We start from the raw sequence: 27,816 nt of genomic DNA, 5'->3' as shown, positions 1-27,816 counted from the left end.
CATTCAACACAAGTGCCCCTCATTCAGCCACTACTTATTTCAACTTGGGAACGTCCAAATCGCAGGGGTGCACATTTGTTATCTTCCAATGGAATTAATTCAGTGTAATGCCAGAACATTCAGAGACATATAACAGCACTGGCATAGGCAGAGTATAGAAAATAACATCTTTTTAAAAAAAGCATATGTCATAAGATTTACATGACCCTGCTAATAAATGAAAATTTGATGATCCCTGCACGATGGATTTTCCCAAGTGGAAGCGGCAGAGGGACGTGAATACAGGATGGATGGAGATTGTGCCACTGCTGACGTCAAATGAGCGCTATCAATTATGCCGGCACTCCCGGCGTTTATAGTCTCCGGATGACTAGCGCATAGCGCAGGTCGGATTGCAAGTGGATACCCGGCGTCTCCGGGGGAATTAGCAGCTGTGCTGCTTCCCTCCTCTCATCGTAACCACCCTCCTCAGAGATGTCAGGGAGGTGGGAGAGACACTGCTCCTGCAAAGTACGTCTTCCAGAGCAACAGTGTGTACTGCAAACAGTGCTTTAGAAACCAATCATTAATAAATTATGATAAATGATTTTCCTTTTAGTTAGAAAATAAGTCCCAGATGAGATGCACATAGAAGCTTGTAGCAGATGACAAGAAAGTGGAGCCGTGAGCTGTGACTTTTAAACAGTGCCTGCTTTGTTCATGTTTGATGTACTGTCCACACATTATAATTCATAATTCTTATTTGCATTTCCTCCTCTTCTCTGACACTGACAGAAGAGTAAGCCAACCACACTGCTGTTACGTATCAGAGATATAATAGATTGTTATAGTTTAGCCACTTGTTTTTGACGCGCAGTATTTTTACCTTCTTGGACATATTATAAAAATACAAATTATGATACACTGAAAATCAGTACATTGTTTCATAAAATATTTTCAATTAATTACAAAATATATGAAACAGTTCACTTAGTTTGTTTCAGTGTTTCAACATGTGCCCTGGTCCAAGCTCTTTGGGAAGGTGAAATTGATCTGGCACCATTTTGTCAGGTTGCCTGAAAAAGTCTTAGGACTGCATAGCAGGGGGCTGGGTTGTGCTGAAGTGTATTCTAAGCTGGTGGGGAAGAGGTGGGAGGGAATCATTGTACCCACCATGGGCACAGAGCCTGACTGTTGCCATGGCACAAATCACTATTGTCCTCTCGGAATCCTGCGATCAAGTTAAAACATTCTAACATTCTAAAGCTATATCTCCTTCCAACTTCATTTATGAAGACTGGAATGCTCGGATTAACCTGCCAAAGACAAATTCATTAAGGTAATTGGACCTCAGGACCAGATGCGACTGATATTATTAGATTATATAATGTATAACTATGTGCATAAAGCAACTGTTATGCATATAGAGGATAAGAAATGTGTAGTGCCACTGTTGACTGAGTATCATTCCTGGAAATTCAGGAGATTAGAGAACTGAATGGCATACTCGGTTTACACCATTACAATACGGCCACCATGAAGAAACTGGAGATGGAAATCAACTCCTGAATGAGAAAACAATGCCTGTTTGTAATTAATGCATAAAGATGTACAAATAATCTATTATGAGATGCATGGCAAATGTCATGACAAATGTCATGTTTTCATAACAAATGTCATGCCCTTCCCCTGCCAGAGGCTTTAAGCATTGCTTTAAAATCCAATCAGTTACATGCACATTGAAATCAGTGCCATGGAGAAAGTACGCTCATTCTATAACCAACATGCAAACATGAACGTGTACTCAGGATATAACCCAAGAACAAATGAATGACATCTAATAACAAATGAATTTGCCCATGGATCATGCAGAGGTCTATTCAGAACAACAAAAAAAAGAAAAGAAAAAAGAAAAGCAATCACTTTGTCTACAGTCTGCTATGAGAACAGAAACCATGATGTCATCTTTCCTATGCAACCTTAGCAGCCCCCTAAAAGAGAAGGGATTTTCGAGACATTAATTATCGGAACCGAATGGTGATTTTCATGGCATCCGAATTGTCAGTGCATTGGTTTTAATAGACCACAGTCAGGCATGGTAAAGGAGCACAGCCCAGCATTTTGTCTCAGGTGCAGGAATGTCGAGCAGGAACAACTGTGTAGTGATGCAGCCATGCAGATTTTGATTTTGAACATGCCAGTTGACAGAACAATGTATAATTCCAGAGACAGTGGAAATATAGCCTCAGCTGTGATCTTCACAACGTTATGTGAGTAGACATCTGTAATTTCGCACAGGCAGCAGTAAAGTATCTTTAGGCCTATTGCATGTTGTCTATGTCAGCAACCATATTAGCAAGTTAAGCACGTCGTAATAATAAAACTGTTTCTATCCCTGTGACAAATTATAGTTAGTAATATAAGCATTAGCAGAGACTATGCGGCTTATATTTTTAACTATACAATAAATCAATCAATTAATAAGTTTTTTAAAACAGTGAAATGACATTTAATGCATATATAACCGGCCAGACAGTTGAGTGAGGCTCGCTGCTCACAAACAACTGGATGACTCATGCAAGAAAGGTAATCACTAGTAGTGATGTAGACCGTCTGCAGGGCAAACCCCGTTGTGGTGGAATACCCTTGTTGAGGTCCGTACAGTCGGTGAACGACTGCATAAATCTGTCTCGGAATCGCCCTGACTGTCCACCCAGTAAGATCACTCGTATTAAAATCTTTCAATCTTTCAATCCAATCAGAACTGGCCTTACATTAGCTGCTGTATATCTATTGGCTGAAAAAAAATGCAAGGACGCTTTTGTGAGTGCTTCAACAGCCCCATCGCTGGCAAGTGGTGCATGTTCGGAAACGGCTTGCAACGCTTGGGGAAAGCCTACTTAGGCTTTATGTGTTATCCGCGTAATTTCTTTCTCGTTTTGACACTGTCAGCATGTGCAGTTCATGCGCGGCGCTGCTGCAGGAGATGTTTTTGTTTTACCCAAGCCACTGTCAGTCCAATACAGTGCTGAATTGAGGTAGCTCGGAGTGTGAAGTCCTGTCTTAGGTCTGCATTGAGGAAAAAAAGAGACTGAATAAATGTTGATAGTTTTCTGCACGCGCTGCAGACCCCGAATGAAAACCTTCGAACCTCTCTAAAGGCAAGTTCCTGTACGTTTCTTACCAAGATCTATTTTATAATATATTTTAAGCATTGATGCCGATTTGAAGTGGTCATGCCTTTTGTTTTTTTTATTTAGAGGCACACTGCGGAGCCATTTCACGATGAGGCACGATTGAGAAAGCGGAGTTTTTGGGTTTTTTTTTAAAAATGAGGAAGCATTTTTTAAAAGATACTAAAAAGATACAGGCCTCATCGTCTGTAGGCCGCGATCTGTCCGAAAAAAGAAGAAAGGGGGCTCGAGCCTGATGAATAAAAATCGAGTAAAATGGAACACGAGACATGCATATGGGGAAACATGGACAGTACCAATGACGGCGGTGTGCGCGAGTTTGAGATTGATCGGAACAAAATGAAGTACTTCGTGTCTTGAACATCTGCTTTTTTGCATTTAAGGAAAATTCTGGTTTTCGACATTTGCAAGCAACGTTGAAGTTCCATGCAGTTCCTTATCCACATTTTCAGCGATTATTGTTTTGTAGTTTTTATTTAAATTTTTTTTATCTGGATCCAGCGTTTAAATTGTTCAATGGAAGTATGTTATCAGTTACCGGTTTTGCCTCTAGACAGGCCGGTTCCCAAGCATGTTCTCAGCCGGAGGGGAGCCATCAGTTTCAGTTCCAGCTCCTCTTTATTCGGCGCCCCCGACCCGAGACAGCTGTCGCAGGTAAAACAGTCACATCACAAAAGCTCCCAGCTTATACTTTCTGTTTGCACCATGTGTATACTATGGCCTCAAATTGTAGGAGTCTAAATGTTTACTTTGCGTGGTCTGTTATTTTTTTGTTCTAACTTTGTTAATGATAGAAAAAGACAGGACTCACGGAGATGTTTTCTTTATGGTCAGTTTCCACTGGTGTAGGCAGTGCAAACGTCCCCCCCCCCCCCCCGCATTAGGTTAGCCTGCATGTCGACAGTTATCACTCGGCGTAAGTCACTCACTCGCTCACGATGCTTCGAAGATGTTACATGGTTTCTCTCTTGCCGTTACATAGTATCAGCTGATGAACATCGTTTCTCCTTTCTGTGTACATGTGGAGGACCTGTTACAAATTCACATTTTGGATAGTTTAAACTTTTTAAAAAAAAACTAATGCAGGCTACATGTTTTAAAACCAGTCCAACATGGTACGTGTTCTTCCTAAAATTAGTATTGGGCCTTAGTTTAATAAAAAGGTATTGTTTACATATGGAGGTGTACCTGCTATAAGCACGTTTTTGGCTGACAGCTTGAGGGGAAACCTTTTGTTTATCATTTTCTTTGGTTTAACTGCCACGTGTTTTAAATGTTATGTGCTTTCGTAATAGGCTGTTTAATAAAAGCGGCAGCTTTAATGTATAAAAGGTAGTTTCTTTCATGATGAAGTAATTGTATTCGTCTAGGGTTATCCTATATAAATCTTAAGCAAATGTTGAGCCGCAGAGTTTGGCAACTGGGAAGAGAATAATGGCATGAAGCAACTGCTTGTATAAGAGATGTTTGATATTGCTGGTATTGCGGTCAATTCTCTCGTTAGCTTCGGTAACGGAATTGCCACCTTAGCTTCTGTTGCTGTTATGCCAAGTGGACACTACAAGACCTTCAAAATCGCGCACCATACGACATTTATCTCCTCAGACTTGTGTTTTTTCTTGACGTAGAGACGTGCACACTGCACGAGCGACGGCAGACGAAGGTCTCGCGCTACACGATCTTTCGACCGAGGAGATCCCCAACGAAGAGCGTCGGGTCCCGAAATACCGCTCTTTCACGAACATGCACACGAGAACTGTATCAAAATGGAGCCTGAGCAACTAACTGGCTGTGGTGGTTGTTGCTGCATTTGTCTGCACAGAAACAAGAAAGGAATTAAAAGGAAACTGTATAGGACGAATTGTTTGGGGAGACGTTGGTAACAAAGACAGCCTATTTTTCAAAGGGCGCTTTCAGATAAATGGTGCAATAAAACGTTTGAACCGTTCAAGCAGAAATGAATCAGTTGCTCCGGTCTGATTCTGAGTTTTAAAACCTGGTTTTTCATCCAGGTTAACGATATCAGGATTAAAAGCTAAAGTACACACAAATAGCCTACTTGTATCTGTGCATAGACTAGGCTAGTCCTTACGTTCATGTAGATTTATAGAGTCGTAGAGAACGATTCTAAAACTATTAGTTTCTACTAAGCAAAGTCTATTTTTTTCAGCTAAATCTAAAAAGATCACAATGATTCTCTCTCGTTTTCACAGATGGTATAGACAAAAATATTCAAGGTTTTAAGGCTGTAATGTCTAACTATTAATCTAAGCATTTTGCAGGTTATACACAGATAGGCCTACAGGACACACACAATCAGAATAACTACCGAAGCAGGCCGGGCACAAGTAATTCCGCCAGTTTTCTGTTGCATTCTCATTGGCTGTTGATCATTGCTGCTCCTAAAACCTGTTGCAGAGGCACTACAAGGTTTAACATGATTCATTGCTGAAAATTCAAAACATTTAATTTTTTTTCTGTATGTAGAGTGGGAATTTTGTGTCACTGAACTGTTAACACTGCAGTGATTTGTTGTTGAGCCCAAAAATTAGTTGTCTGTGATGGCAACATCTGGGTTCAAATAATGTAGTGTGCACCTGGTGTAACAGGTACTAGACTACACACAAGCTCCATTTTTGCTATAGCCACAATGAAGACCTAGTGGTCCATTTATTGAGTGCCTCAGAATGATTTTCTCCCTGTACAAAATCATAAATGTATGTTTAAGTAGAAATTGATCTGGCACTTAAAAAATGCTCTTTTAAAAGTGTTTATAAATGTGGGCAACAGATCAGATCTGCCACTTTCCTGGCAGGTGAGACTGTCCTATAAACAGTGGAATGCCTCTAGGCTTTCCCTGGCTTTTAACTGGAATTTTGTCTGTGGGTGGAATGTAGGGTGGAAGTGGAGCGGCGCTCCGGCCCTCGGCCCAAGCCTGGACTTGCCTCGGCGTTTGTGCTCCTGCTGTATGACAGTGGTGCATGTCGGAGAATTCTGTTATGGGGATAGGGCCTGAATGCACGTGAGTGGTCACAATTTAACCATGATGGGCCTTAAACCCACAGCTTGGGCAAGAAAGTCTATGACGAGACTAAGTGCTAACCCGAAGCCACCCTGAACTAATTTTGGAAGTCTGCATTTGTAACTCCAGATCACAACAGGCAAATTAATTGTGTTCACAAACTATTGGAATGTTTTGAAGTCATTTCATGATTGCTTTGATTTATTTATTTTTTTTCATCCTATAAACATGGAGGCAAATCTAATTGAAACTAATTGCTGCATTAGACAGCTACATTATAATCCTTCATTAAATGCAGGCATTGATATAAATGAAATATGACTAATAAATAAATGGATAAAAGTGAATAATGGTAGTGGGTATCCATAATCAAGTGTTCTCCTGAAAAGCAACCTAGCTACTGAATTTATTTCCAACCTCAAATGTAAAATGTTCCAACTATAGCTGCTCTTGAAGAGCTCAGTAAGCTCTCTGAAATGCACTAGGTTTGGGACTAAACTCAGTGGCCAGTGGCTGCAGGATGGTGCTTGGGGAGTTGGAATTTACCACAGTAAAGAGAAAAGAAGGCTTGCAGGAGTGTGTGAGCCAGGAAGCAGGGGGATCAGGGTTAGGCTGGAGTTGATTCCCATTTAGATACCATTGAGTGCGGTGGAACCCATGAGTAGAACATTTAGGCCTGGGGTTATAGGTTTGTTTTTGATATCAGGTCCCCACTTTCAAAGCCTGTTTTGCTCAGTAAAACTGAATATATAAAAATGCACATGCTCGCATATGCGTGTGTTTGTGTAATATAAACACAATATTAAATGTTATATGATGCATATTTCATGTCTAAATAGCAGTTAAACAGAAGATCAAAATGATCCATACTTGCATGTAAGTACAATGTAAGTACAATCTGTGTAAATGCACAGATATAACTGTTTAAATTTGGGGGGGGGGGGGGGGTGGAGCTCTGAACATTTGTTACTGCAATCTAAACCAAGGTTATAGTGCATATTTTGCAAGCTGTGGCTAGTAATTAGCTTTTTGTAAGTGTTGTTTCCCTGTCTGCGCAGTCATAAAACATAAAGGACTGTTGCAGTGGTAAGTGTGTGCGCAGTCATAAAGTGTGAGAGACTGTTGGTGTGTTAGACCATGTGCACGCCTGTGTGTGTGCGCATGTCACTTCTCATCGCTGTTTGTGAGGGCTGAGGCAGACTATGGTTATAAAGGGAGGTGGTTAAACCAGTGCCTGCACTTTGGGGGCAGTGGTTTGGCCAGTTCCCAATATCACAGATGGCCACAGTGCTTGCTCAACCCCCCCCCCACTTTTTCACACAGTTCCACTACTATCACCGTGTCCTCCCTGAACCCCAGTACCCCCCACCCTTCTTCTCAAACAGGCATGTTTTTGTGAAAGATGTCTTCTCACAGGCTTGGTGTCTGACATTATGTTTTCCCGTACAGGCATGATGAAATGTGGGCTTCTTAGCAAAACATCTAATCAAAGCCTTCTGCGTCGTTATGCTCATATAAAAAAAACATTACCACGTACACCTGCAATGGAAAAGATGCATCATATAAACACACAAATGAGCAAATAAGAGAAAGAGAAAGGAGGTCTCCTTACACTAAAATGTACTTCTGTATTTAGAACTACCTCTCCTTGGCCCTTGAAAGACTTCCACCGTTAATTATCTAAATCCCATGCTAGTTTGGTCTGAAGTCGGCTCAAATTTCTTGCTGTGTCAAGTGGCGGGACAGCCACACTAGGTGTTTGGGTGGAGCGGCTGGACAGTATGTGGTCATGAGAGAATGTCCTGCTGTGTCGGATGGAGAGCTGGCTTCACCTGGTATCATGCATGTTTGGTTGGCATCAGTTTTGGGATGACTATTCAAGTAAGCTTTTGTATGAGCATGTCAAACGTTTAAAAATGTCTTCCTAATTTGTGTGTGTGTGTGTGTGTGTGTTTTAGTAGTGTAAAGCAGGCTAGCATGACCATAGCACTCAGAAATGACAATGGTGCTTGATTCAATGTGTGAGAGAATTTTTATACTTCTCAAAATATTACCATACTTAAAAAAAGGAAACATCCTGGTTATTATAATATGCATCAGAAAACCATTTAATTAATATTAACTGCTTATTTACCATTGATAATGTCACTCTACAGCCCAGGAAAACTAGTCCTTATGTTAAGTCATTTGCATATTTCATACCACAATAAATGTATTTGTTACTCAGCCCTTTATGATGGTCCCGTTATGACAAAAAAAAAAAAATGGTGTGCGTGTTTACACGTGCACCATTATTTTTATATTTCTGTTGCTAACATACTTTAGAATATGGATGGCCACAGGCAGATTGTGTCATAGTATTTTTATGTAGGAGGTCAGAAATATCAGTTTAGCTCTAGGATCTAGCTGGAGTGGCATTCTTTCGTAGGAGTGTGTGTGTGTTGGTGTGAGTAGTGTTTATCCTAACTGTGGTGATAAGGTTTTCACGCAACACGCACGTTGTAGTGACGTAGTTTCAGGATGTGGTAAGAATGCTGAAGGAGCTGTTCATGGTTTCACAAGTCATTGCGTGTGTTTATGCATATACAACCTCTGTACTTTTCACTTGGTTTGCTCACTCATACACCACTTCTTTTTTTGACTGTTGTAAATTTGTTTAAATTCCTGGGCATAGAGCTTTTTGTTCTCTTAAAATAATTACTTTTTTCATAATTTGTGTCATCAGGATTTTATTGTTTTACTACATTTTTTTTATAGTAGGCTATTCTTTAACACTGATATGACACTACAGTTATTTCACCATGGTTGGGATGAGTGGACACTCGTGACCATGCACAAACACAGCAGTAAAGCAGGCTTGCAAAAGTTTGTTCAGGCTGAGGAGCTGGAGTTGGCAGCTGTAGGGCAAACGCAACAAGTGCAAACGTTTCCTGTTAGAAATAGTCGTGTGTGTGTGTGTGTGTGTGTGTGTGTGTGTGTGTGTGTGTGTGTGTGTGTGTGTGCGTGCGTGCATGTGCATAGATTCTCAAATTTGTTTCGAAATTCAAGAAATGGCAAGCTGGTGTGTTTCAGTTGTCTGTCCATCTTGTTCAGCACTTTGCTGCATGTCTGTATGATTTCCACTTGCTACACTAATATGGGTCCTGATGGAGAGGCTTGTGCACAATAAGTAGTTATTTGCTTAGATAATGTCAAAGTGAAGATTTATGACAAATGAACGAGCTGGATGAAATTCTTCAAACATGGCCTGTTTCTTCTTCTGGTTAGGGAGTTTCTTTGCCTGTTTAACGTTTTTAGCTATAAAAGCCAATGTGGTCTGTCAGTCTCATTCTCTTTTGACTGCTCTGTTTAGTTACTGGCTTTCTTTGGAGTCTGCCATATTTTCTGTGTCTGTGTAGTGCAGATGTAATGGTAGCCTGAGTGGATGAACTTGGAGTGGTGGGAGTTCTGAGTAAGGAAAATAGAGTAAGAAGAACATTCATAATTTAAGGTTAAACTGTACACTCACTGCTTCGTTTTAAACAGCAATAATTTAGTGTTTAAAACTGGTCCATGTGAAATGTAACACATGCTTGATAGCCTATTTGTGATGGAAACATGATGAAAATGCAGTTAAATTCTCAATGGAACGTTGAACTAATTACTTAAGAAAGCTCCCCTGTGTAGATCTTAACTTGACAAGAATGTTGCCGACAAGCACTTTAACCTCTATAAAGAGTGGAAAAGACAACATGTTAGCAAAGTTACTGGTGTTGCTTGTATTGAAGGTTTATGACAGTGAGTGAAGGTTTATGACACTTTTTACATATTAGTTTTGTTTCATCTGTTATCTGTCCATCTTCATCAGTGATGTAGGCAAAATATGCCCACACTTCTGTTCTTCATCCCATTTTTTCTATAAGATGCAGACATGAGAGAACACTAGCTAGGGAACCGCCTTTTCGCTGCTCAAGCCAGCTGGCTTGTGTGTTATCCATCCAAGTCAAATTAGAATGCGTACATTGATTCACTTATCCAGAATGCTGATTCAGTTCCTCAGGCTATATTCAGTATTGAAAGCATTGAATGTTACAGAATCGAATCGTTTGCCACATTGTAGTATTGAAAAAGCACAGATTAGGCTAGATTTTTACCGGTCACGTTAACCTTTTGAATTGGGTAAATATAATAAACCATACTCCGTCTCTTTTGATTTTGAAAGTTTATAAAGACACAAGTGGTTCATTCAGGCTTAGAAAGTGAAGTCTGTGTGGGGAGGAGCTTCCTAACTCATGGAACAATTGAATACACACAAAAATAAAACAACAATCAGGCAATTGTTGATTTGAAACCCCTAGCCTCATTTTGACAAGTGTGTCTGTTCTTGTTGCACAGTTGCCCACAATTTATAAATATTCTGTCAAAGTTTCAGTGTAAGAGGAACACAGGAAAAGCAAAAACAAACAAAAAACCCCTTTGTGCTCTACTTTGTCTTCCTATGCCAAATAAATAAAGAGACAAAATAAGAAGCCATTGTTGATGCAGGTAATCAAACACTGAGAGTGGAACAGGTGCCTCTGCATTGTATGATGATACCCTTTGGCCATATTTACGTCCATGCCTGCTGTTGGATAAGTAGGCAGTGCAGAAAGCTGGGTTAAGTTCATTCGTTTATTCTCTTCTTAAACTAAACATGGGGAGAACTGTTTAGCATGTATTGCATAATACTGTTTCGTTGCATCTTGTGGGTAGTCTTAATTTTTTGTGTACACATGGGGGCACAGGCGGGGGTTGCAGTTCATGTCTTCGTGATAGTATTGTCACTCTGGTAGCTTATAGTTACACAGCTTTTCTTTGAGCTGCTAGGACTTCCAATGCCGTCAGGTTGATTATAATCCCATTATGTTTAAGGATGTAGAATTATCAGGATTTTACTGTTCTGTGTTTATGGTAGTATTTTAGCTGCTGTTTAAGGTCCAATATGATGATGCGTTTATTTTGTTGCGGTCTGGCTGAGTGGACACTCGTGACTGTGCACAAACGTGTCTCATTTTCTCAGCAGTAAAACGGTCTCACAAATTGTCTATGCTAGATGAGCTGTTCACGTCGGCAGCTGTAGGCCAAGCACAGTGAGTGAGTGGTTCAGCTAGGACTGCAGGCTATCTGCAGCATGACTGACGGGTTACACAAGACAACTGTGTTTCTCAATCCAGTCCTTGAGGAGCCCCAGACAGTCCATGTTCCTCTCGAAGCCAGCTTCCAGCGTTGGGTTTTTACTGGTCCTCATTACTTGGTGAACGGCTAGATTGAGAAACAGACAAAGCTCTTAAAAAACAGCCCTTTAAAACCAGCTTTGTTCCGGATGTCTGTGGTGGACAGTGATTGATTTTGGTGTAAAGCCCACATTCCCTGCACCTCCCCGTTTGATGCTCGTCTCTTTCTCGGTACAAAATGTCTGAGGCCCCTTTTGGCTTTGGTTGAGTTGGGGCAGGAAGCTTGTGGCAGATACCTCCTCTTCCCCCTCACCCTGTGATGTCATGGCCACTTTCCTCGTGTTTTATTATTTGTTTTTTTAGTATGTGTTTGTGTGTGTGTGTGTGTGTGTGCGCGCGCACACAATTAGACACTAGGAAGAAACGAATTATGGCTGCCGATAAATCCAACTGCTGACGCCCTGGGGTGACGGAGAATGGGGTGATCAGAGGGAGGGTCATTGCATATATATGTGTATATTTTAAAAAAAGGCTAACCAGAATTTGTCGAAAAGGCAGTGACAGTATTTGTTTTGAAGGAAGTTGCTAAGGTTGGGGGAAAGGCATATCTTTTTGAGAGTCAGTGTCTTGGCAACCTTGATAAGGCCTGCTTTAAGACTGGCTGACCTCTGTTCTGGAGCTTGCCAGGAAGGTCTCAGCTTTGGCACAGGGCAGTAGATAAGGCCATCTCCTGGCTGGACCCTGGTCCTGACGCCTGCTCTATGTCTGGAATCGTGCTGCGACGTAACTCTTTCGAAAAGATACTGACTTATCTTAAACCACTTACTCATTCACTCAGGAGAAATCTGAAGATTAGGGTCTTCTGCCCTAATGACCCTGAATCGTCATCTGATTGAATCATGCGCTAGTAGCATTTCCTTTCCGTTGACCTTCCATTTGAGCTGTTCTTCCCCAGGGCACTGGCAGTCGTAAGCGCCGAGGTTTATGGGGTGTTGAAATTGCAGAACGGTTCGCGATGGGTAAAGTGGCACTGGCCAGAAGCATAGTGGGGGATCTCCTCCATACACCATTGCGTTTCCACTTGGCATAGGCCCGAGAGCTGAGAGCGGGTGTCCTGTGGAGCGACCAGTCACGCGCTCGGCCCTCTTACTTCCTGCTATTGGCTCGGGAAACCTGCAGCTGCGTGCTTAATCGCTCAGCCCGGCGGAGTCACACCGAATGTCCCCAGACTGCGGGACTCTCGCTCCCACAGTGTATCTTTTGGCTTCCCCTGCTGAGTTTGTGTTTTAAACATAGCATACAGTGTGTTTGTGCATGCGCATGAGAACTGCATATTCAGCAAAGGCATGGTCCGTGTATGTGTAGTGGCTGTTGTAATAGATGCTGAAAAAGCTCATTTGCATTTAACAGACGCTCTTATCTAGAGCAACTCCCAGCACTGAGAAGGAATACACATTTTTATCTGTACTTCTGCTCTGTGGGGATCGAACCCATGACCTTTGATGTAGCTAGCACCTTGCTCTATGATCTCTTCACAGCAGTTAGAGTGGAAGTTCCCCCTCAAACTTGCATCCTCTTAAGTCTGCTGTAAGTACACCTGGTCTTGTTCCATGCTTGGCAAAAGTGTGGTGTGGGCCCTGCACGCATGCCCATTTGACTTGCTGCAGGAGGCTATTTGTGGAAATGCTTCTCCACAGAGATATATGGTGATGTCAGAGCGGCAAGAGGGCCTAATTCTGGGCTGCGGGAGAGTGTTGCACACCTGTTGTTAAAACGGGTCCGTCTGGCAGGGCCAAGGCTGTGACTTGGAAATGCCTTTGAACTGGCAGTTCTTCTGTTTCATGACTGGCATGTTATCTCTAAGAGGAAAAAATGTGACATGCTCTTAATCCAGTTTCCATGCCATGTTTGAAGAAAATTTCACTTTAGCTTGAGAAAAATCTCAACTAAACAGATGCTATGAATCATAGACAATAAATTGGTGTGGATTTATTTAAAGGCCTTTATGGCTTTCTGTTTTAGTGTCTCATACTATTCATTGTTGAAACACGGATTTTGAAACGTGTTGGTAAACTATATACCACCCAAATCTGTGTCTCCGTGTCTTTCAGCAGTATGTAAACTAAACGCCAAAAATGCCTGCCACTATAGGCCTGCCTTGCACTGGTGTTAGCTGCTCTTTAATGTCACAAGGTAAATGAAGATGCATCCAACTCCACCCCACAAAGCTCTATGTTCTTGAGCTCCAATCTTTCCCAGTGCAGACGTTGCGGTGCCGGCGGTCTTTTCTTTAGTAAACAGAGTGTTCAGACTGCACTTCACTGCCACTGATAAGCAGACTCCTGCATGCTCGCCCCTAGCTGGCTCCTCCTGCTGCGTGCGTCAATGGTGCTGCCTGTCTGGTTGGCTGTCTCTAGGTGCCTGGGGGAGGGGGAGGTTGGGATGTGTGTGTGTGTGTTTGTGTGTGTGTGTGTGTGTGTATAAGGGGAGAGGTGGGGGGGCTAGTGAGAGGCATTCAGGGCCATTGTGGCCAGCTCATTTGTGTAGGTCCGTGTGTCGCCGTGGTGCCTTTTCCAGGATCGTGTGGTGAGGTGATGGCAGCGCAGCTCAGGCAGCTGCACTAAGCTCAGTGTGCGCTTCATCTGGGTCTCAAGCTCAACTTGGAAAGCACAGAGTCTCTCGCGAACACTCACACACGTACGCACACACATGCGCACAAATCCATACACAGACAGTAACACCCTGCACTCAAACTGACAGAGGGACTATGAACCACCGGGTCTGCAAGGTCCAATGGGAATAGCTCTGATCTGGTCTGTAATTGCGATTCTCGTCAGATGGATTTTCTCCAAGGTAGGTCTCAGTAGGCTGTAGGAGTAACTGTAACTTCAGAACAAACTACTCACTTTCTGACAACTGTCGCTCTCCTATTTGAAAGAGAAGAAGGTTTCTCATCATTACAGAGCCTCTGAGTCTGGGCTAATATCGGCAGTATGTTCTTTGTGGTAGCTTGCCGCTTTACAGGCGATCATGAGAGATTCTGCTATCTGTAATGGTGTCTGATCTGTTTGCCCCTGCTCCAGCCATGGAAGTCACCTTGGAATAGTGAATGCTTTAGAGTTTGTGCAGGCAGACAAGCATCCGAGCCTTCTCACTTTCATCCGCACTGATTTTGGCAGAGTGCTTCAAGTGTGACATTTTAATTTCAACACTCTCATGACATGGGCCTAAGTCGAAATTGCGCGCATGTCTATTTATGCCCCACCCTTACAGTACTGCATCCAGAGCTTGGTATGGAATGGTCTCCATATGGTAAATGGCCAATGTTACCTCAAATCTCCGCAGCAGCGCTGAGCTGGTCGGGCACCTCTAAGCACAGATCGGGAACGGGCAACCCTGTTCACAACATAGTAAAACTCGCACGTGTCAGATGACCTTGGTCCCATGGCGACGTAGGGAAAGATGCGGCTCTGGACAGTGCAGACGCAAATGGTTAAAATGAAGAATGTGCTGTTGATTATAAGCCTAGCTACATGCAGTGTGGACACAGAGGATTCAGGGAACAGAGTAGCTTCTGGACAACAGTCAGCAGTGACATTTTTCAGATGAGGGTTCAAGTTAATCATATTGATGGAGACAAATTAACAAATTGGGCAGTTGTACAGTCTCCTCTTAATCCCTGCCCTGAGATTATTTCCACAGTTTCTGATGGTTGAAGATCTTTCAAAACCTCGGCAGTAACATTTTCTAACTTGGTAAACATGTTAACTTTTTTTGTTCCTTTTGTTATTTATAATGTCATTTAAAATGGGGTAGGCACAAAGCTGCATAAAATACTTTAATCCTTTGCAAAGTCTACTGCACCTACATCTCCCTTGACGTCCTGTAGACTGGCTCCAGCATAACAGATGTGAAGTAATGACAGCCTTGTTGTGGGCCTTAACCGCTCCTCCTGCAGTTGAAGGCAAGGCTGTTGGTGCTTGTCTCTGGGCTGGCGAGGTAAAACCTCTGTGCGTGCACACCCTCTTCACCAGGGTCTGTAACCTGCTGACTGGCCCAGCATTAAGGCAGCAGTCTGCATGCACCAGGTTCACCTGTTCAAACAGAGGCCCCCAAGTCCTTGCAGAAAAAGCCCATGGACGTGACGCATGCTGCTTACGGGCCCTTCCTTTCCAAGCATTCTGTGGTGGATATTTATGGTCATATTTCAGGGGTTTTTTTTAAGTCAATTTTTTTGCATAGTGTCGTGCAGTCTGTTTTTTTCGCAGTCTGGCAAATGGCACATTTTGGATTCAGACCATGCAGTATGCAGTCAGTGTATTTTTTTTAATTGAATGTTTTGTATCTCTGAGTGTGGAAAAAAAATGGGAGTGTTTTTGTTTTCTACCACGCTCCCCCATAAAAACTCGCCAGCAACGTGCCCCAGCCCTGCCGTGAGATTTATGTTTCCACCATGGGTCGGTTGAGCCTGGGTCTTCTAAAGCCATGCCAGAGAGGCACAGGGGCTCCTGCTTGTTCGCGTGCACACACTCACTCACACACACACACACACACACCCACACCCCCACCCACCATAGCGGGCCAACGAATATGATGCGGCTGCAGAGTGAGTAAACGCGGCATGCGGCTACAGCGGAACTCAGCCCGAGCCGCATGCACAGCTCCTCTCCTCAGCTGAAGTGACGGGTGATGTCAGACGTCACATGGGGTGACCACAGTCCTGGGTGTGTGCCAGCAGGGAGCGGACACACCTCGCAGTTTATCTTGGACGAGCTGTTTTGGGGGCTTTATCTTGCCTAGCTGGATTAACCGGAGACTAGTGCAGCGTGGTCCCAAACAGATCAAGGGCCTCTCGCACTATAGGAGAGCAGGGCTTTACTACGTTTAGTCTCTGACCTACTTCTGGTTTTTCCTAATGCGTTTGTGTCCGGTGTATGATAAATATTTCATATAATCCATTTGCATGTTGTGGTGAAATTACCCACCCCTCCACCCGCTCCCATTTTGGCAGGGGTAAAAAGATGCATTTTGTTTTGTAATTTTATTTGACAAGAGAAGCCTGAAGGGAAACGAGGCTTGGTAATGGCAAAAAAAAAAAAAAATCAAGAATGCAAATTGGTTCAGTCCATTGACGTCAAACACTGAATTGTATGCCATCTGGGGACACCACAGCCAGCCATCTAAAAGCTGTAGTGGTGGGGGGTGAGGGGTGTAGTGTGTCTGTGTGCATGCGTGCTTGGGAGTAGTAGATGGAGAGGTAAACCAACAGAAGAAAACCCTAGTTTGAAGGTTCTACAGCTTCAGTGATGAGCTGTAAAAATGTCTCCTTTCCTCCTCCATGCAGGTTATTTTCATAGCAGTTTGGAGGCTTTTCGTTGTTTTATTTGTTTGGATTTTTTCTCTTTACCTACCCTACTCTTCTCCATATGTAACCCTCTTTCCCCTCCCTTTATTCTTGTGCCAGTAACTTTCTTAAAAATGACTTGCGTTCACATTTGTGCTTACCATGAAACCTAGCAATGTTTGCAAATGAACAAACCGATACTTGAATGATACATCATGATATATTACTACATGAAATCTGAAAATTTAATTTGAGATTAGAAATGTAAACTGATTTGCAATGAGTTACTGATTTGATTGCATGTCACCAGATTACATATCTTACACTTATGTAGCTCATGTTTCAAAATCAGTAATGCCGTTCGTATCACTTTAAGAAAGTTGAAATGGAACTATGAAAGAATTGCTGCAAAATGTGAACAATACTGTGGATACATATACGTAATCTTGTAGTCTTTCTCTAAAGTGAGCTGTGCTTTAAAAAAAACCAAAAAAACCCAAAATAAACCAAACAAACTACTGCACAAATGTTGCATGTCAGAAAACTGAGCTGAAATTAATGATGCTATATCAGTTACTGTTAAACATGAATATGGAGACTGATTTAATACTGATACTGCTGCATGTGTAATGAACTCAAAGTTGTTATTATTCCTTAAACTGAATTTTAAGAGCATGGCAAAGCAATACTCTGTCCAAGTGATTACAAAACAGCTCAGTCTCTGTCACTGATAATTGCAGTTGTCTTGTTGCTAGCTAGCCAGTGGTTATCTATGAGGGCTCAGTGTCACAGTTTGTTTTTTGTCTGAGCATTTAAAAAGAGACAAAGACAATGGATCTGTATGATGGCGATAAGCATGGTCATCATTTACACGCTGTTTCTCTCTCTTCCTCTCTCTGGCATGACTTTTATATTTCATAACCAGCCCTTTCATAACACATTTTGGGTCCTTTTTTTTTTTTTTTTTTTTTTTGGTCCGTGCAGTTCTTAAGCGGATGAGTGTGTGAGCTGTTGAGCTGTGTGAGGAGCAGGCGGATGCTCCGGACGCTTCCTGAGCAGAAGTGCGAGGTGCTGCCTCTCCCCCCCCCACCTTTCAGTCACTGTGCAGCCTGTTATAGTAGTGCTAGAAACGGATGAGTAGATTAAATGTGAGTGATGAGGCGTGCTTAATTCAGCCCCCAGCACCGTGTGTGTGTGTGTGTGTGTGCACACACGCCATGGATTCTGGATCAGTGGCAATGACCGGCCAATCCCTGGCTGTTAAATAAACACAGTCTGTTGAAGTATAACCATGTAAGAAGCACATCTGCCCTTATGAACGATGCCATGAGGCTTTTGCTTGCTGAGTGACTGACTGAACACTCAATGGGTATTTGAGTCTTGGTTTAGTGCCATTGTTGTATGTATGACTGTATGTTGTTGTCGTTTGTTTTTCCTTAATGGGGAGTGCGGCAGGAAGTGCCCCAGGCCATTTAAAAGTCTCTTGCCTCACAACTTTCAATTACCCTTGTGTGTGTAAATGGTGACTGTAATTGAGTCATTATATCTGACATGCATTTTAATATTTTGTTTATAGTCTGCATATGTGTGTGAGATTGTCAAGGGCAAGTTGACCTGAACACCAACCTAAACCTCTCCTTGTTCCACAGAGACGCGGTGCGATCTCTTACGACAGTTCTGATCAAACTGCTCTGTACATTCGGATGCTAGGTAAGCATTATTTCTTCTGACACACACACACACACACACGCGCACACAAACACTTTGTGTCTCACTCAGCCCCCTTCCTCCCTCCCTCTCTCACATACACACTCACCCACACACCAACATGATCATCCTAGACAAACTATGGTCCATGGTAGATGTTTTCCTGAGAGTGCCACCGAGCAGCTCAGAAGTGGGGAGATAGTGGGCCGGGCGATGGAGAACCCACCGTGTCAATCAATTAGGCCCCGCCGCTTACCAACACGTCCTTTGCATATGGTTTGTTTGGCGTATCTACCATCCACCAGAGCTGGAACTTGGATTTTCAATGGCCGCATAAAATGGTGTTTCAGGAGGATTCAGACCTGTACACGTTTCCTTGACACGATGGAGGCTAGAGTTACTGGCTGTGGATTGGGAGACACTCTGCCTCTTGCATGTGATTGTTTCCATGCCAGGTTTTAGAGCACTTAAAAATAGTGCTGTTTACATTATGACTTCATTGACTATATTATGAATGGCCATGGTCACGTTACAGGCCTACCTATCTAACAGTACATTTACATTGCAGCAAAGTGATGCGATTTTCACTCATTTCTATGGAGAGAGGCAGCATAGAGGGTTATGGGGGTGAGTGTGTTGCAAACCGAGCAAAGAGTGTTGAAAATCGGAAGCAAGTTTCGCTGCAAAGCAGCCAATCAGCAACACATGGCACATATTGTGAGGTCACGTCAAACCACAAGCTGAAGTCAGTGTTGTGAAAAAGATGCAGCAAAGGGTTATCCTTATTTTTGTTTTTTACTGTAGTTTTTGACATGATTCTGTAAAAATGAAGCACGGAAGGCGTCTGAAATAGCTGGAGTTCCTGAACCGATAAACTTGCCTACCTTTTTAGTGACAGCAGTCAATAGGAAGCAAAACCAAAGTTTTGCTTGGCTGCTATGTAAATGTACTGTAATGGTGTTTTTCCTGGTTTCTCCTGTGCTAAACGGTGACTCCCTGCATTTTGACATAACCTTGGTGCTCTGGTCGAAAACACTGCCACGCTTCAGTGCACGTGGAACGTCCTTTTCTGTTCTGTTCTGCGGAAGTCCCCAAGAATGACCCTCAGCTGCCACTTTATACATGGGAGATAAATGCGCTTGATAAGCAGCATGTTGCGAAGTGCCTCGCCAAAAACTGGAGGCCCAACCCTGGTCTGCTGCTCAGCTGCGACTAAGCTGTCCGAACTGCCTCTCTGAAGGGGCGGACAAACTTGCTTGCCTTTCCTCCAGGAGCTCCTTTAAACAGTTATCCCTTAAAAGCATGAGCAGGGGTTGGAATTCTTAAAACCGTCAGTGGCGTTCTCAAACAGACCCTTTATTTAATATGTACCAAGCCATAAACTAAGCATAACAGCGAGCTGGTGGTTGCAGGAGAAAATTCTTCTTTGGTTCTGTAATTTGGCAGTGCCCCACCCCTTGCCCTGCCCGTTTTTCCTGACCCCCCCCCGCTTCTGTACCTTAGCAGCGTCCTTCCTCCTGCATGTCTAAGGAGCTTCAGTGGGGGTTTATTGTTGTAGAATTTATTTATTTTTTGTTATGTGCGGTACCTCCCCGTTTGCATGCGTGCTGTGTTGCTACTACACTTTTGTACATTCTGTCCAATCTCTGAATGCTGGTTTTACACTCATGTCCGTCCTTGTTTGACAGATTTATTTTTTTTCGATAGTGTTTATGTAATTGTAATTCACAGTTTTGGTATTTTGATAGGGGCTTGTGTAATATTCAAACAGCTGTTTTCAAGTAAGTAAATGTGCTGGTGGGAGGCTGTCCTTTTTATTTCATTGATTTTATATATATATATATATGTGTATATATATATACATATATATATATATATATATATATATATATATATATATATATATATATATATATATATATATATATATATCCCTTTTGTTTTTTTTTCATGCACATACACCAATCAGCAGTGACTGAAATGTTGGAGGTGGCCATTCCTCAATAAATGTCACCCACCCCTGTTCCCCAGCACACGCAGTCTGATGAAAATGGGCGATTGAGTGAGAATGAACAGATGTGACTTGAGAGCTTTGGCCAGCCTCATCTGAAGTCCCTCTGATTTCCCATCCATTCTGATCCGGGCTGAGTCACGAGCTTGTCACCTCCACTTCGGCCACGCCACCCTCACCCCCGTCTGTCTGCTTAGCCCACGGCAGCCTGAATACTAATGCCTACACCCGTCGGCATGGAGCTGCATGCACCCCCTCCGACCCCCCCCCCCCCCCCCCCCCACGAGCCCTTGTTTCAGCTGTGTGTGCGCATGCATTTGGGTGTGCTTTCAGTGCCTGGCTCCGCCCTGCCCCGCCCCTCCGTTGCCAGGCTCAGTCCCTGCTCCTTGGGAAGCAGTGCTAGTCTGGTTCGCTAACAGATGTCTTGAGGGCCCCTTTGTGTTGATGCCTTTTAGGAGATGTGAGAGTGAGGAGCCAGGTAGGCTTTGAACCTGAGCGAAGGGGCTCGCACCCGTACCTGGGTGTTGATTTCCGGACCTTGCACTGTAAGTACCAGAGTGAAGAGCGCTCCTGTCTTCCACAGTCATTCTTACTTTCGCAACATACTGAATGCTGCAGAATGCTGCTTGGCTGTTTTGCCTGCTAGAAGCTACAGAATGCTTTTTAATGTAACATAAGCTACAGGGCAGTGTTTTAGATTCAGTAATCTGCGCAATGCTGCTTTATGAAATGTACACTATAGGACAACGTTCTACATAGAACACCTTACAGAATGCTCTTTTAAGGGTGCTGTTTTATCTAGAACTGTTTTATTTTATACACTTGTTTTATTTCATACCACAATCCACATAGCTGGTTCAGTCATGTACAGGTTGCAGAGGCTGCCTGTTTTTAAAAGGGCTCTCCTGCCAGAAGTGGCCCTGGAGGGCCCACTCTGCAGCAGGGTGGTAACTTTAGCAGTCTGGCAGAGCCAGGCACTGCGCCAGCCCTCTGCCCTGGTGTCTGCCTGGCAAACACCTTTCACTTTGTGTAAAAATGCCACATTAATCAGTTACCTTTCTCTGGCACTTTATTGTGCAAAGAACACTATGCAGCCCCAGGATGTTTACTAAAACTTTCTTTGACCTGCTCCTTCCTTGTGTGAGGAAGCGTTTACATAATATTACGTCTGTTATCACTTTGAAATGAGGCAAAGTTGGTATAGGGTGAGCATGAGCCAGAAGGAGATGATGTGTTTATTGTGTCTGAAAACCCCAGCAATGGCATGATGTAGTTGATGAACAGCTTGAGAGCATGACGAATACATGAAGGATAATATCAGCGATTACAATCATCCATAGAGATTTCTGTGTGGCTTTTTATGCATGCCTGTGTGTGCGTGCGTCCATGCGTATTTGTGTGGGTGTGGGTGTGTGCGCATGCGTTTGTCCAGCCCATGCTGAGCTGGTGGGGTCCATTCCAGCCCGGAGGATCCGTAGACTCTTCAGTTTCCAGCGGCATCTCCTGACATCTCGCTTGCTGCGGGGTACGCCACACCTCAGCCCCCTGCACTTCCTGGACGAAGACTACTGTGGGCAAGCCAAGGTGGGTTCACATCTGCGCCACGCCACGCAGACACACTGCCACTGCCACGTGAATCTCATTTGGGACATGAAATGCATTACAAAACAAGAAGCTCAGCGGATTTCCTGCTAAAAGCTTTTTTTTTATTTTTATTTTTTAAACGGTACACTGATTTGGTGAGGATACCAGCACACAGTGCTGCAGACAGAGGGTCTCTCCGGTCCATGCTGCTACCGCTAACACAACTGCTGCCTAGCCTCTGTACAAGAAGCGTCCAGCCTGCTATTTATTTTTAGGTGTAAGGGTGGTTATTCATGGTTGTTAAAGGAACCATCTTAAGATGATTTTTTGTTTGTTTGTTTGTTTAATGATTGATTAGATTTTTTTATAAAGAGTACATGTTATGAGCACCAAGTGTTGTGTAGAAGGCTTCCAGGAAAGAACCTGAAGATTGAACCTGAAAGACAGAGAGAAATGAAAACATCTAAAATGGCAGATAAATGTTGGCATGACCACAGTGACTGCTGCTATAGGCTTACGCTCTGAACATCTCAATGTATGAAGCCACTTATTTACTTTCATGTATTTCTTGGAGTGTCTGAAATAGCTGGTTGTACTGTGTAGGTTTAGGTCGCTATAATATATCCCAGCCATTTTCACCACTAAAATGATGGAATATTCAACAATTATATGCCCATTGTCTCTATATTATGCCTCTTTTTACTTTTTGAGTATTTTTGATTTTGTGTTTCAATGTACCTATTTTGTTTTTTTGTAGTGCATGTTGGAAAAGGTTGGAAGCTGGAATTTTGACATTTTCCTCTTCGACAGGCTGACGAACGGTACGTGTCTCTGAAGAGCGTTTGGGTCCAGCGCGCGTGCATGTGTGAGCGCGCGCGTGCGTGCTCTTGCCATGCATCTCGCGCTGGTATTCCCCCTCTTAAGTCACTGCATGAAGTGTGACGAGCGTTCAACTGCTCTGGTTGTGGCCAACACCCCCACCTGCTGGCCACATAAATGCATGGCCATTGCACCACAGCGATTCCTTTTTTGTTTTAACTGGGCAATAAATTCAGCCGAACAATTTCTTGTCCTTTGCTCCCCTTTGTTTTCAGGCAACAGTCTCATCTCCTTGACGTTATATCTGCTGACACATTATGGTTTAATTGAGCTCTTCCAGTTAGACATGGTTAAAGTGCGTCGCTTTTTAGGTGAGTGGACCTGCCCTGAGACCAGCGTTTCTGTGGGGGAATTCCCACAATCTGGACTTTGGTACAAAACAAGATTCGAGCTGTGGCATTAAAATGGGCCAAAATGTATTTGAGCTGGAGAGATGGGGTCTTCTTATTTTTGTTAGATTTAGTTGTTGGTTCTGATGCAGTAGCTGATTAGTGCTCTACAGGAAGTCACTTTGCTTTACCCTTTTGGTTATGGCTTTCAGTTTTGGTTCAGGAGGACTACCACAACCATAACCCTTACCATAACTCGGTCCACGCTGCCGACGTCACCCAGGCAATGCACTGTTACCTGAAGGAGCCCAAGGTATGATTGAAAGGGAGCAGGAGAAACTCTTAAGCTGCTCTCAAAAGCATGACCGCAAGTTGCACACCCAATGTTCAAGAATGCCCCTTAGCTTGGGCCTCTCTCTCTCTCCCTCTCTCTCTCTCCCTTCCCTGCTCTCTCTCTCTCTCTCTCTCTCTCCCTTCCCTGCACGCTCTCTCTCCCTCTTCCTTTCCTGTGCTCTCTCTCTCTCTCTGTCTCTCGCACGTTCTCTGCAGCTCGCCAAGTCTCTCACTTCCTGTGACGTGCTGTTGGGCCTGCTGGCAGCAGCCACACATGACCTGGACCACCCTGGAGTCAACCAGCCCTTCCTCGTCAAAACCAACCATTACCTAGCCGCTTTGTACAGGGTGAGCGCTGCGCTCGCACGCCACACCGCCGCCCCCTTCTCGTGGCGCTTGCGTCTCAAAACCGACACGGTCTTAACGAGTGCGTTTGGCTGCATAGAATACCTCAGTTCTGGAGAACCACCACTGGAGGTCGGCAGTGGGCCTCCTCCGAGAGACGGAACTGTTCTCCCATCTTCCCACGGAAGACAGGTACGTATCAGTACACGGCACCAGAATTGCCAGCCTTCCTGCTCTTTTACACACGCACACATGTACGTACCCATATGTTACTGCCCTCTCAAATTAAGTATGGCTGTTAAGTTCTGTTTGCAACAGTGCGTTCCACTGAAGTATGTGTAATGGAGTTTTCTCTCTGCCCAGCCTGAACATGGAGAGGCAGCTGGGCTCCCTCATCCTGGCCACTGATATCAGTAGACAGAATGAATACCTGTCCAAGTTCAGGACACACCTGGACCAGGAGGACCTGTGCTTGGGGAACACCTCCCACCGCCACTTCGTCCTGCAGGTGAGGAGGTGTTGGTAGGCGTCATGGCAACAGGCAGGAAACAAAAATGCAAATGAAAGCAGCACCTTTTATTCAAACAACTGAATATTCACATTTAAAGTGAGACTTTACTAAAGACTCTGCCACAAAGTCCTTTGGGTTGGGTGTGTGAGTGTGTGCAAGTGTGTGTGTGCGCGAGAGTCTGTGTGATTTACGTAATCAATGTGGTTTGCCAAATCCCTCATTTTTTTTTATTGTGTGTGTGTGTGTGTGTGTGTGTGTGTGTGTGCGTGTGTGCGCACGCGCATGTGCAGATGGCCCTGAAGTGTGCTGATATTTGTAACCCGTGTAGACCATGGGAGCTCAGCAAACAGTGGAGTGAAAAGGTGACAGAGGAATTCTTCCATCAAGGTACATATCACACCCAAAGCAGACCAAGTTTGAAATCATTGTGCTGAGTGTGAAAGTCACACCTTTTTTTTTTTTCTTCTTCTGTGTTTTCCCTTCCCACCCTGCACCGTGTTAAGGAGACATTGAGAAGAAGCACAAACTTGAAGTCAGCCCACTGTGCGACAGCGAGACTAACTCCATAGCCGATGTTCAGATTGGTAAGAAAAGGGCATTCTGGTTTCCAGGGCTACTGGTGACGTCTCTCACCCAGTCCACAAGAACACTCTAAGGTCCTGGCACTGGTGCTGTTTTTACTGGGTGGATTCAAGAGTCACGACAGATGGCTTCAAAACACGGTCTTTGCAAGTTGGCCTGCGGTAGAACTCAACCCTTGGTTGTCAAATAGTCTGTATGACATCAAGCTATTTCTCGAGCACATGAGCAAGGAGACACTGTCTCATTGTCCTTTGGACTGTATTATTATTTGAAGGTCGTCAATGACAGGATCCGAGAAGCTCTCTTTATTAGCCTGTTTATCAGGCTGTCAGCTGCAGTCTTTGGCCAAACAGACTGAAAGCTCCAGCACTTTAATCAACAATGTCGCAGACCATTTTCTGACTGGCATGTGGAACAGCATCAGTAATTATGATGGGCCAACTTGTCATTTAACATGGTTTTGTTATGGTTTACTGTCACCATTTCTAAACCAAAGCCCAACATCAAATTCAGACACCTTATCAAGAAGGTGTATATCACTGTGGGTGGAGAAATCATTTTGTGAGGGTTTTGATTTAAAAGTAGCTATTGAAAATAATGATAAAAGTAATGACACATGTTGCCTGAACTGTTGAGAGCGTTAAAGAGAGCCAACAGTCAGTGGTTCTGCCTGCTGCCAACTGTTGTAGGATGTGTACCAGACTGAGCCCTGAGATCTGGACTGGTATTATGCTGCTGCTGCATGCGCACGAACCCACTCTGACAAAGCTCTTACTGCTTAGAAACAAGCTCCCGGAGCTGGCAGAAGGAGGACAAATGGACATTTTTAATATCTAACAATTCCAGTAATCTTATTATTTGTTACTAACGGAGTTCCTGGTCTGGGACTGAACTTGGGTCTTTCTCACTCTCTCCTGTGTCTCTTCCCCCACCCACCTTTATCTCTTGCTCTCCTTCTTGCTTTTTTCTCTCTCCCTTAACTACCCCCCCCCCCCCCCACCTCTCATTACGTCTCTACCGCTCCATCGTGTGCTCAGGTTTCATGACCTATGTGGTGGAGCCTCTGTTTGCCGAGTGGGCTCGCTTCTCAGACACGCGCCTCTCCCAGACCATGCTGGGCCACCTGTGCCTGAACAAAGCCAGCTGGAATGCCATGCAGCCTGAGGAGGCCGAGGGCGAGCAGGCCGCCGCCACGGAGGAGCCCAGCTCCAGAGCCTTACCTCAGGGAAGCCAGGAGTGCTGATGCTCCCTCACCGACTCTGGGCAGAGGACCCACTCCTCCAGCCCCTGCCTGGCCCCATACCTTAAACCCTCATCAGTTTCTTTCCTCCCATCTCAAACCAACCACTGATTTATTTAATTTATTTAATTTTAATCCCTTATTTTCCCTTTGACATAAAGCAATACATCGATACCTCATTCGGCTACTGCTGCGATTTAAAAAATGTTTCCCTTCGTTTTTCTTTCTCATTTGTTTTATTTATTTATCCTTTCTTCAGAGGAGAGCATTACTAAGAGAACTCAGCTGTGTTTCTAGAGCCTGGAGAAATGCTAAACAGAAAGAATCCCTTCTGCTGGGTTATAAGTGCCATTTTCACCACATTGGAATTGCTCTATTAGCGAGTTTAACACCAAGAGTATTCATAAGGTTGTTTTTTTTTTTTTTAACACAACTGCACCAAGAAACAGGAGGGAGGTGTGTGTGTGTGTGTGTGTGTGTGTGTGTGTGTGTGTGTGTGTGTGTGTGTGTGTGTGTGTGTGTGTGTTGCAAACAAATCTTCCTTCTTGTGTACACAAAAAAAAAGACAAATGTGAAGAGCCCAGTCATTTTGCTGCCTCTATGAAAACTGTTTACAGATGTCTTTTTTTTGTTGTCGTTGTTATAAATGAATCATGTTGGTTCTGTTTTTTTTGTTGTTGTGGGGTTTTTTTTTGCCTTGAAGCACAGATGTGAAGAACCACTCTTACATGTTTCGAACTGTTGTCCTACTGCTGATGTACTGAACAAAAGTTTTTTAAAAAAAAAGAAGAAACGGAAAAAAGAATCAAATCCATGTGACTGAACCCTGATCAGGTCAGTCCAGTGTGCCCAGTGCCATATGAGCTTCATCGTGTCCATCTCTCCCCCTGCACTCCAGAAACAGGTCCCACTGGGCCTACACGTGTACAGACCAGGGGCCACCTTCTCCTGCCTCCATTCTGCAGCGAGCGCAGAGATGCCTGCCCTAACCCTGGGCTCCAGCGTCCTGGCAAAGGGAGTGTAGCTGACCAGAATCTCCATGGATCTCGCTCAGGGTTTTGCCAACCAACCTACTTGTCTGTCAGCTGGGAGAAACAAGGAAGCAGATGTGCCTTTGTAGGTAGCTGTCCCCTTTCCCCACTGCTCCGTCTAGACGTGGACGCCCTCTCAGAATGTCTCAGTCGCACCACAGTCACATGCTCGCTCTCACTCACTCTCTCCATCCAGAAAAACTGCTGAGATGATGCCTTAAATCTATGCACAAAGCTAAGTGACCAAACCAGCTTGTATTTTCATCAAAGAGCATCATGTCTGTTTAATTCTTGTCCAGCCTTCTGCCTTTTGTTGAGGGAGGGGGAAAAGATGATGATTTTTTTTTTCTTTTAAATTTATGGAGGATAAATCAGTTTGAGTTGATTTTTAACATGGAACATTCCATTGTTTTTGTTTATGCATTTTAAAAAAACTGTACAGATGGTGCAGTTGTTTCTCCGCTTCCCTGTCTGCATTTGAAAGAGAGCAGGTGCTTTCCTTATTTTAGCTGTTTTTTTTTTTTGTTGTTGTT

General features: G+C 43.8%; 1 protein-coding gene across 6 annotated transcripts; it reads left to right on the top strand.

Annotated features, from left to right (window-relative positions):
• Nucleotides 1–2,834: 2,834 nt before the first annotated feature.
• On the top strand, nucleotides 2,835–26,727 carry pde7a (phosphodiesterase 7A). 6 transcript variants are annotated; one of them, XM_027004428.2, is made up of 15 exons: nucleotides 2,835–3,150; nucleotides 3,240–3,827; nucleotides 18,381–18,441; nucleotides 20,187–20,219; nucleotides 20,905–20,994; nucleotides 21,882–22,033; nucleotides 22,791–22,854; nucleotides 23,128–23,223; nucleotides 23,454–23,554; nucleotides 23,791–23,922; nucleotides 24,020–24,111; nucleotides 24,283–24,427; nucleotides 24,721–24,817; nucleotides 24,934–25,014; nucleotides 26,050–26,727. In XM_027004428.2, the coding sequence occupies exons 2-15, from the start codon at nucleotides 3,690–3,692 to the stop codon at nucleotides 26,253–26,255; spliced, it is 1,488 nt and encodes a 495-aa protein (XP_026860229.2). In that variant the 5' UTR covers nucleotides 2,835–3,150; nucleotides 3,240–3,689; the 3' UTR covers nucleotides 26,256–26,727. The 6 variants fall into 6 exon arrangements, with proteins under 6 accessions (XP_026860229.2, XP_026860230.2, XP_026860233.2 ...); XM_027004429.2 differs by lacking the exon at nucleotides 20,187–20,219; XM_027004433.2 differs by lacking the exons at nucleotides 2,835–3,150; nucleotides 3,240–3,827 and adding an exon at nucleotides 5,921–6,195.
• Nucleotides 26,728–27,816: the final 1,089 nt, after the last annotated feature.

Source organism: Electrophorus electricus, chromosome 5, assembly GCF_013358815.1.
Source record: "Electrophorus electricus isolate fEleEle1 chromosome 5, fEleEle1.pri, whole genome shotgun sequence".
NCBI classification, from domain to species: domain Eukaryota; kingdom Metazoa; phylum Chordata; class Actinopteri; order Gymnotiformes; family Gymnotidae; genus Electrophorus; species Electrophorus electricus.
The sequence above is the reverse complement of the archived record's forward strand: the minus strand, read 5'-3'. Positions and strand labels throughout refer to the sequence as shown.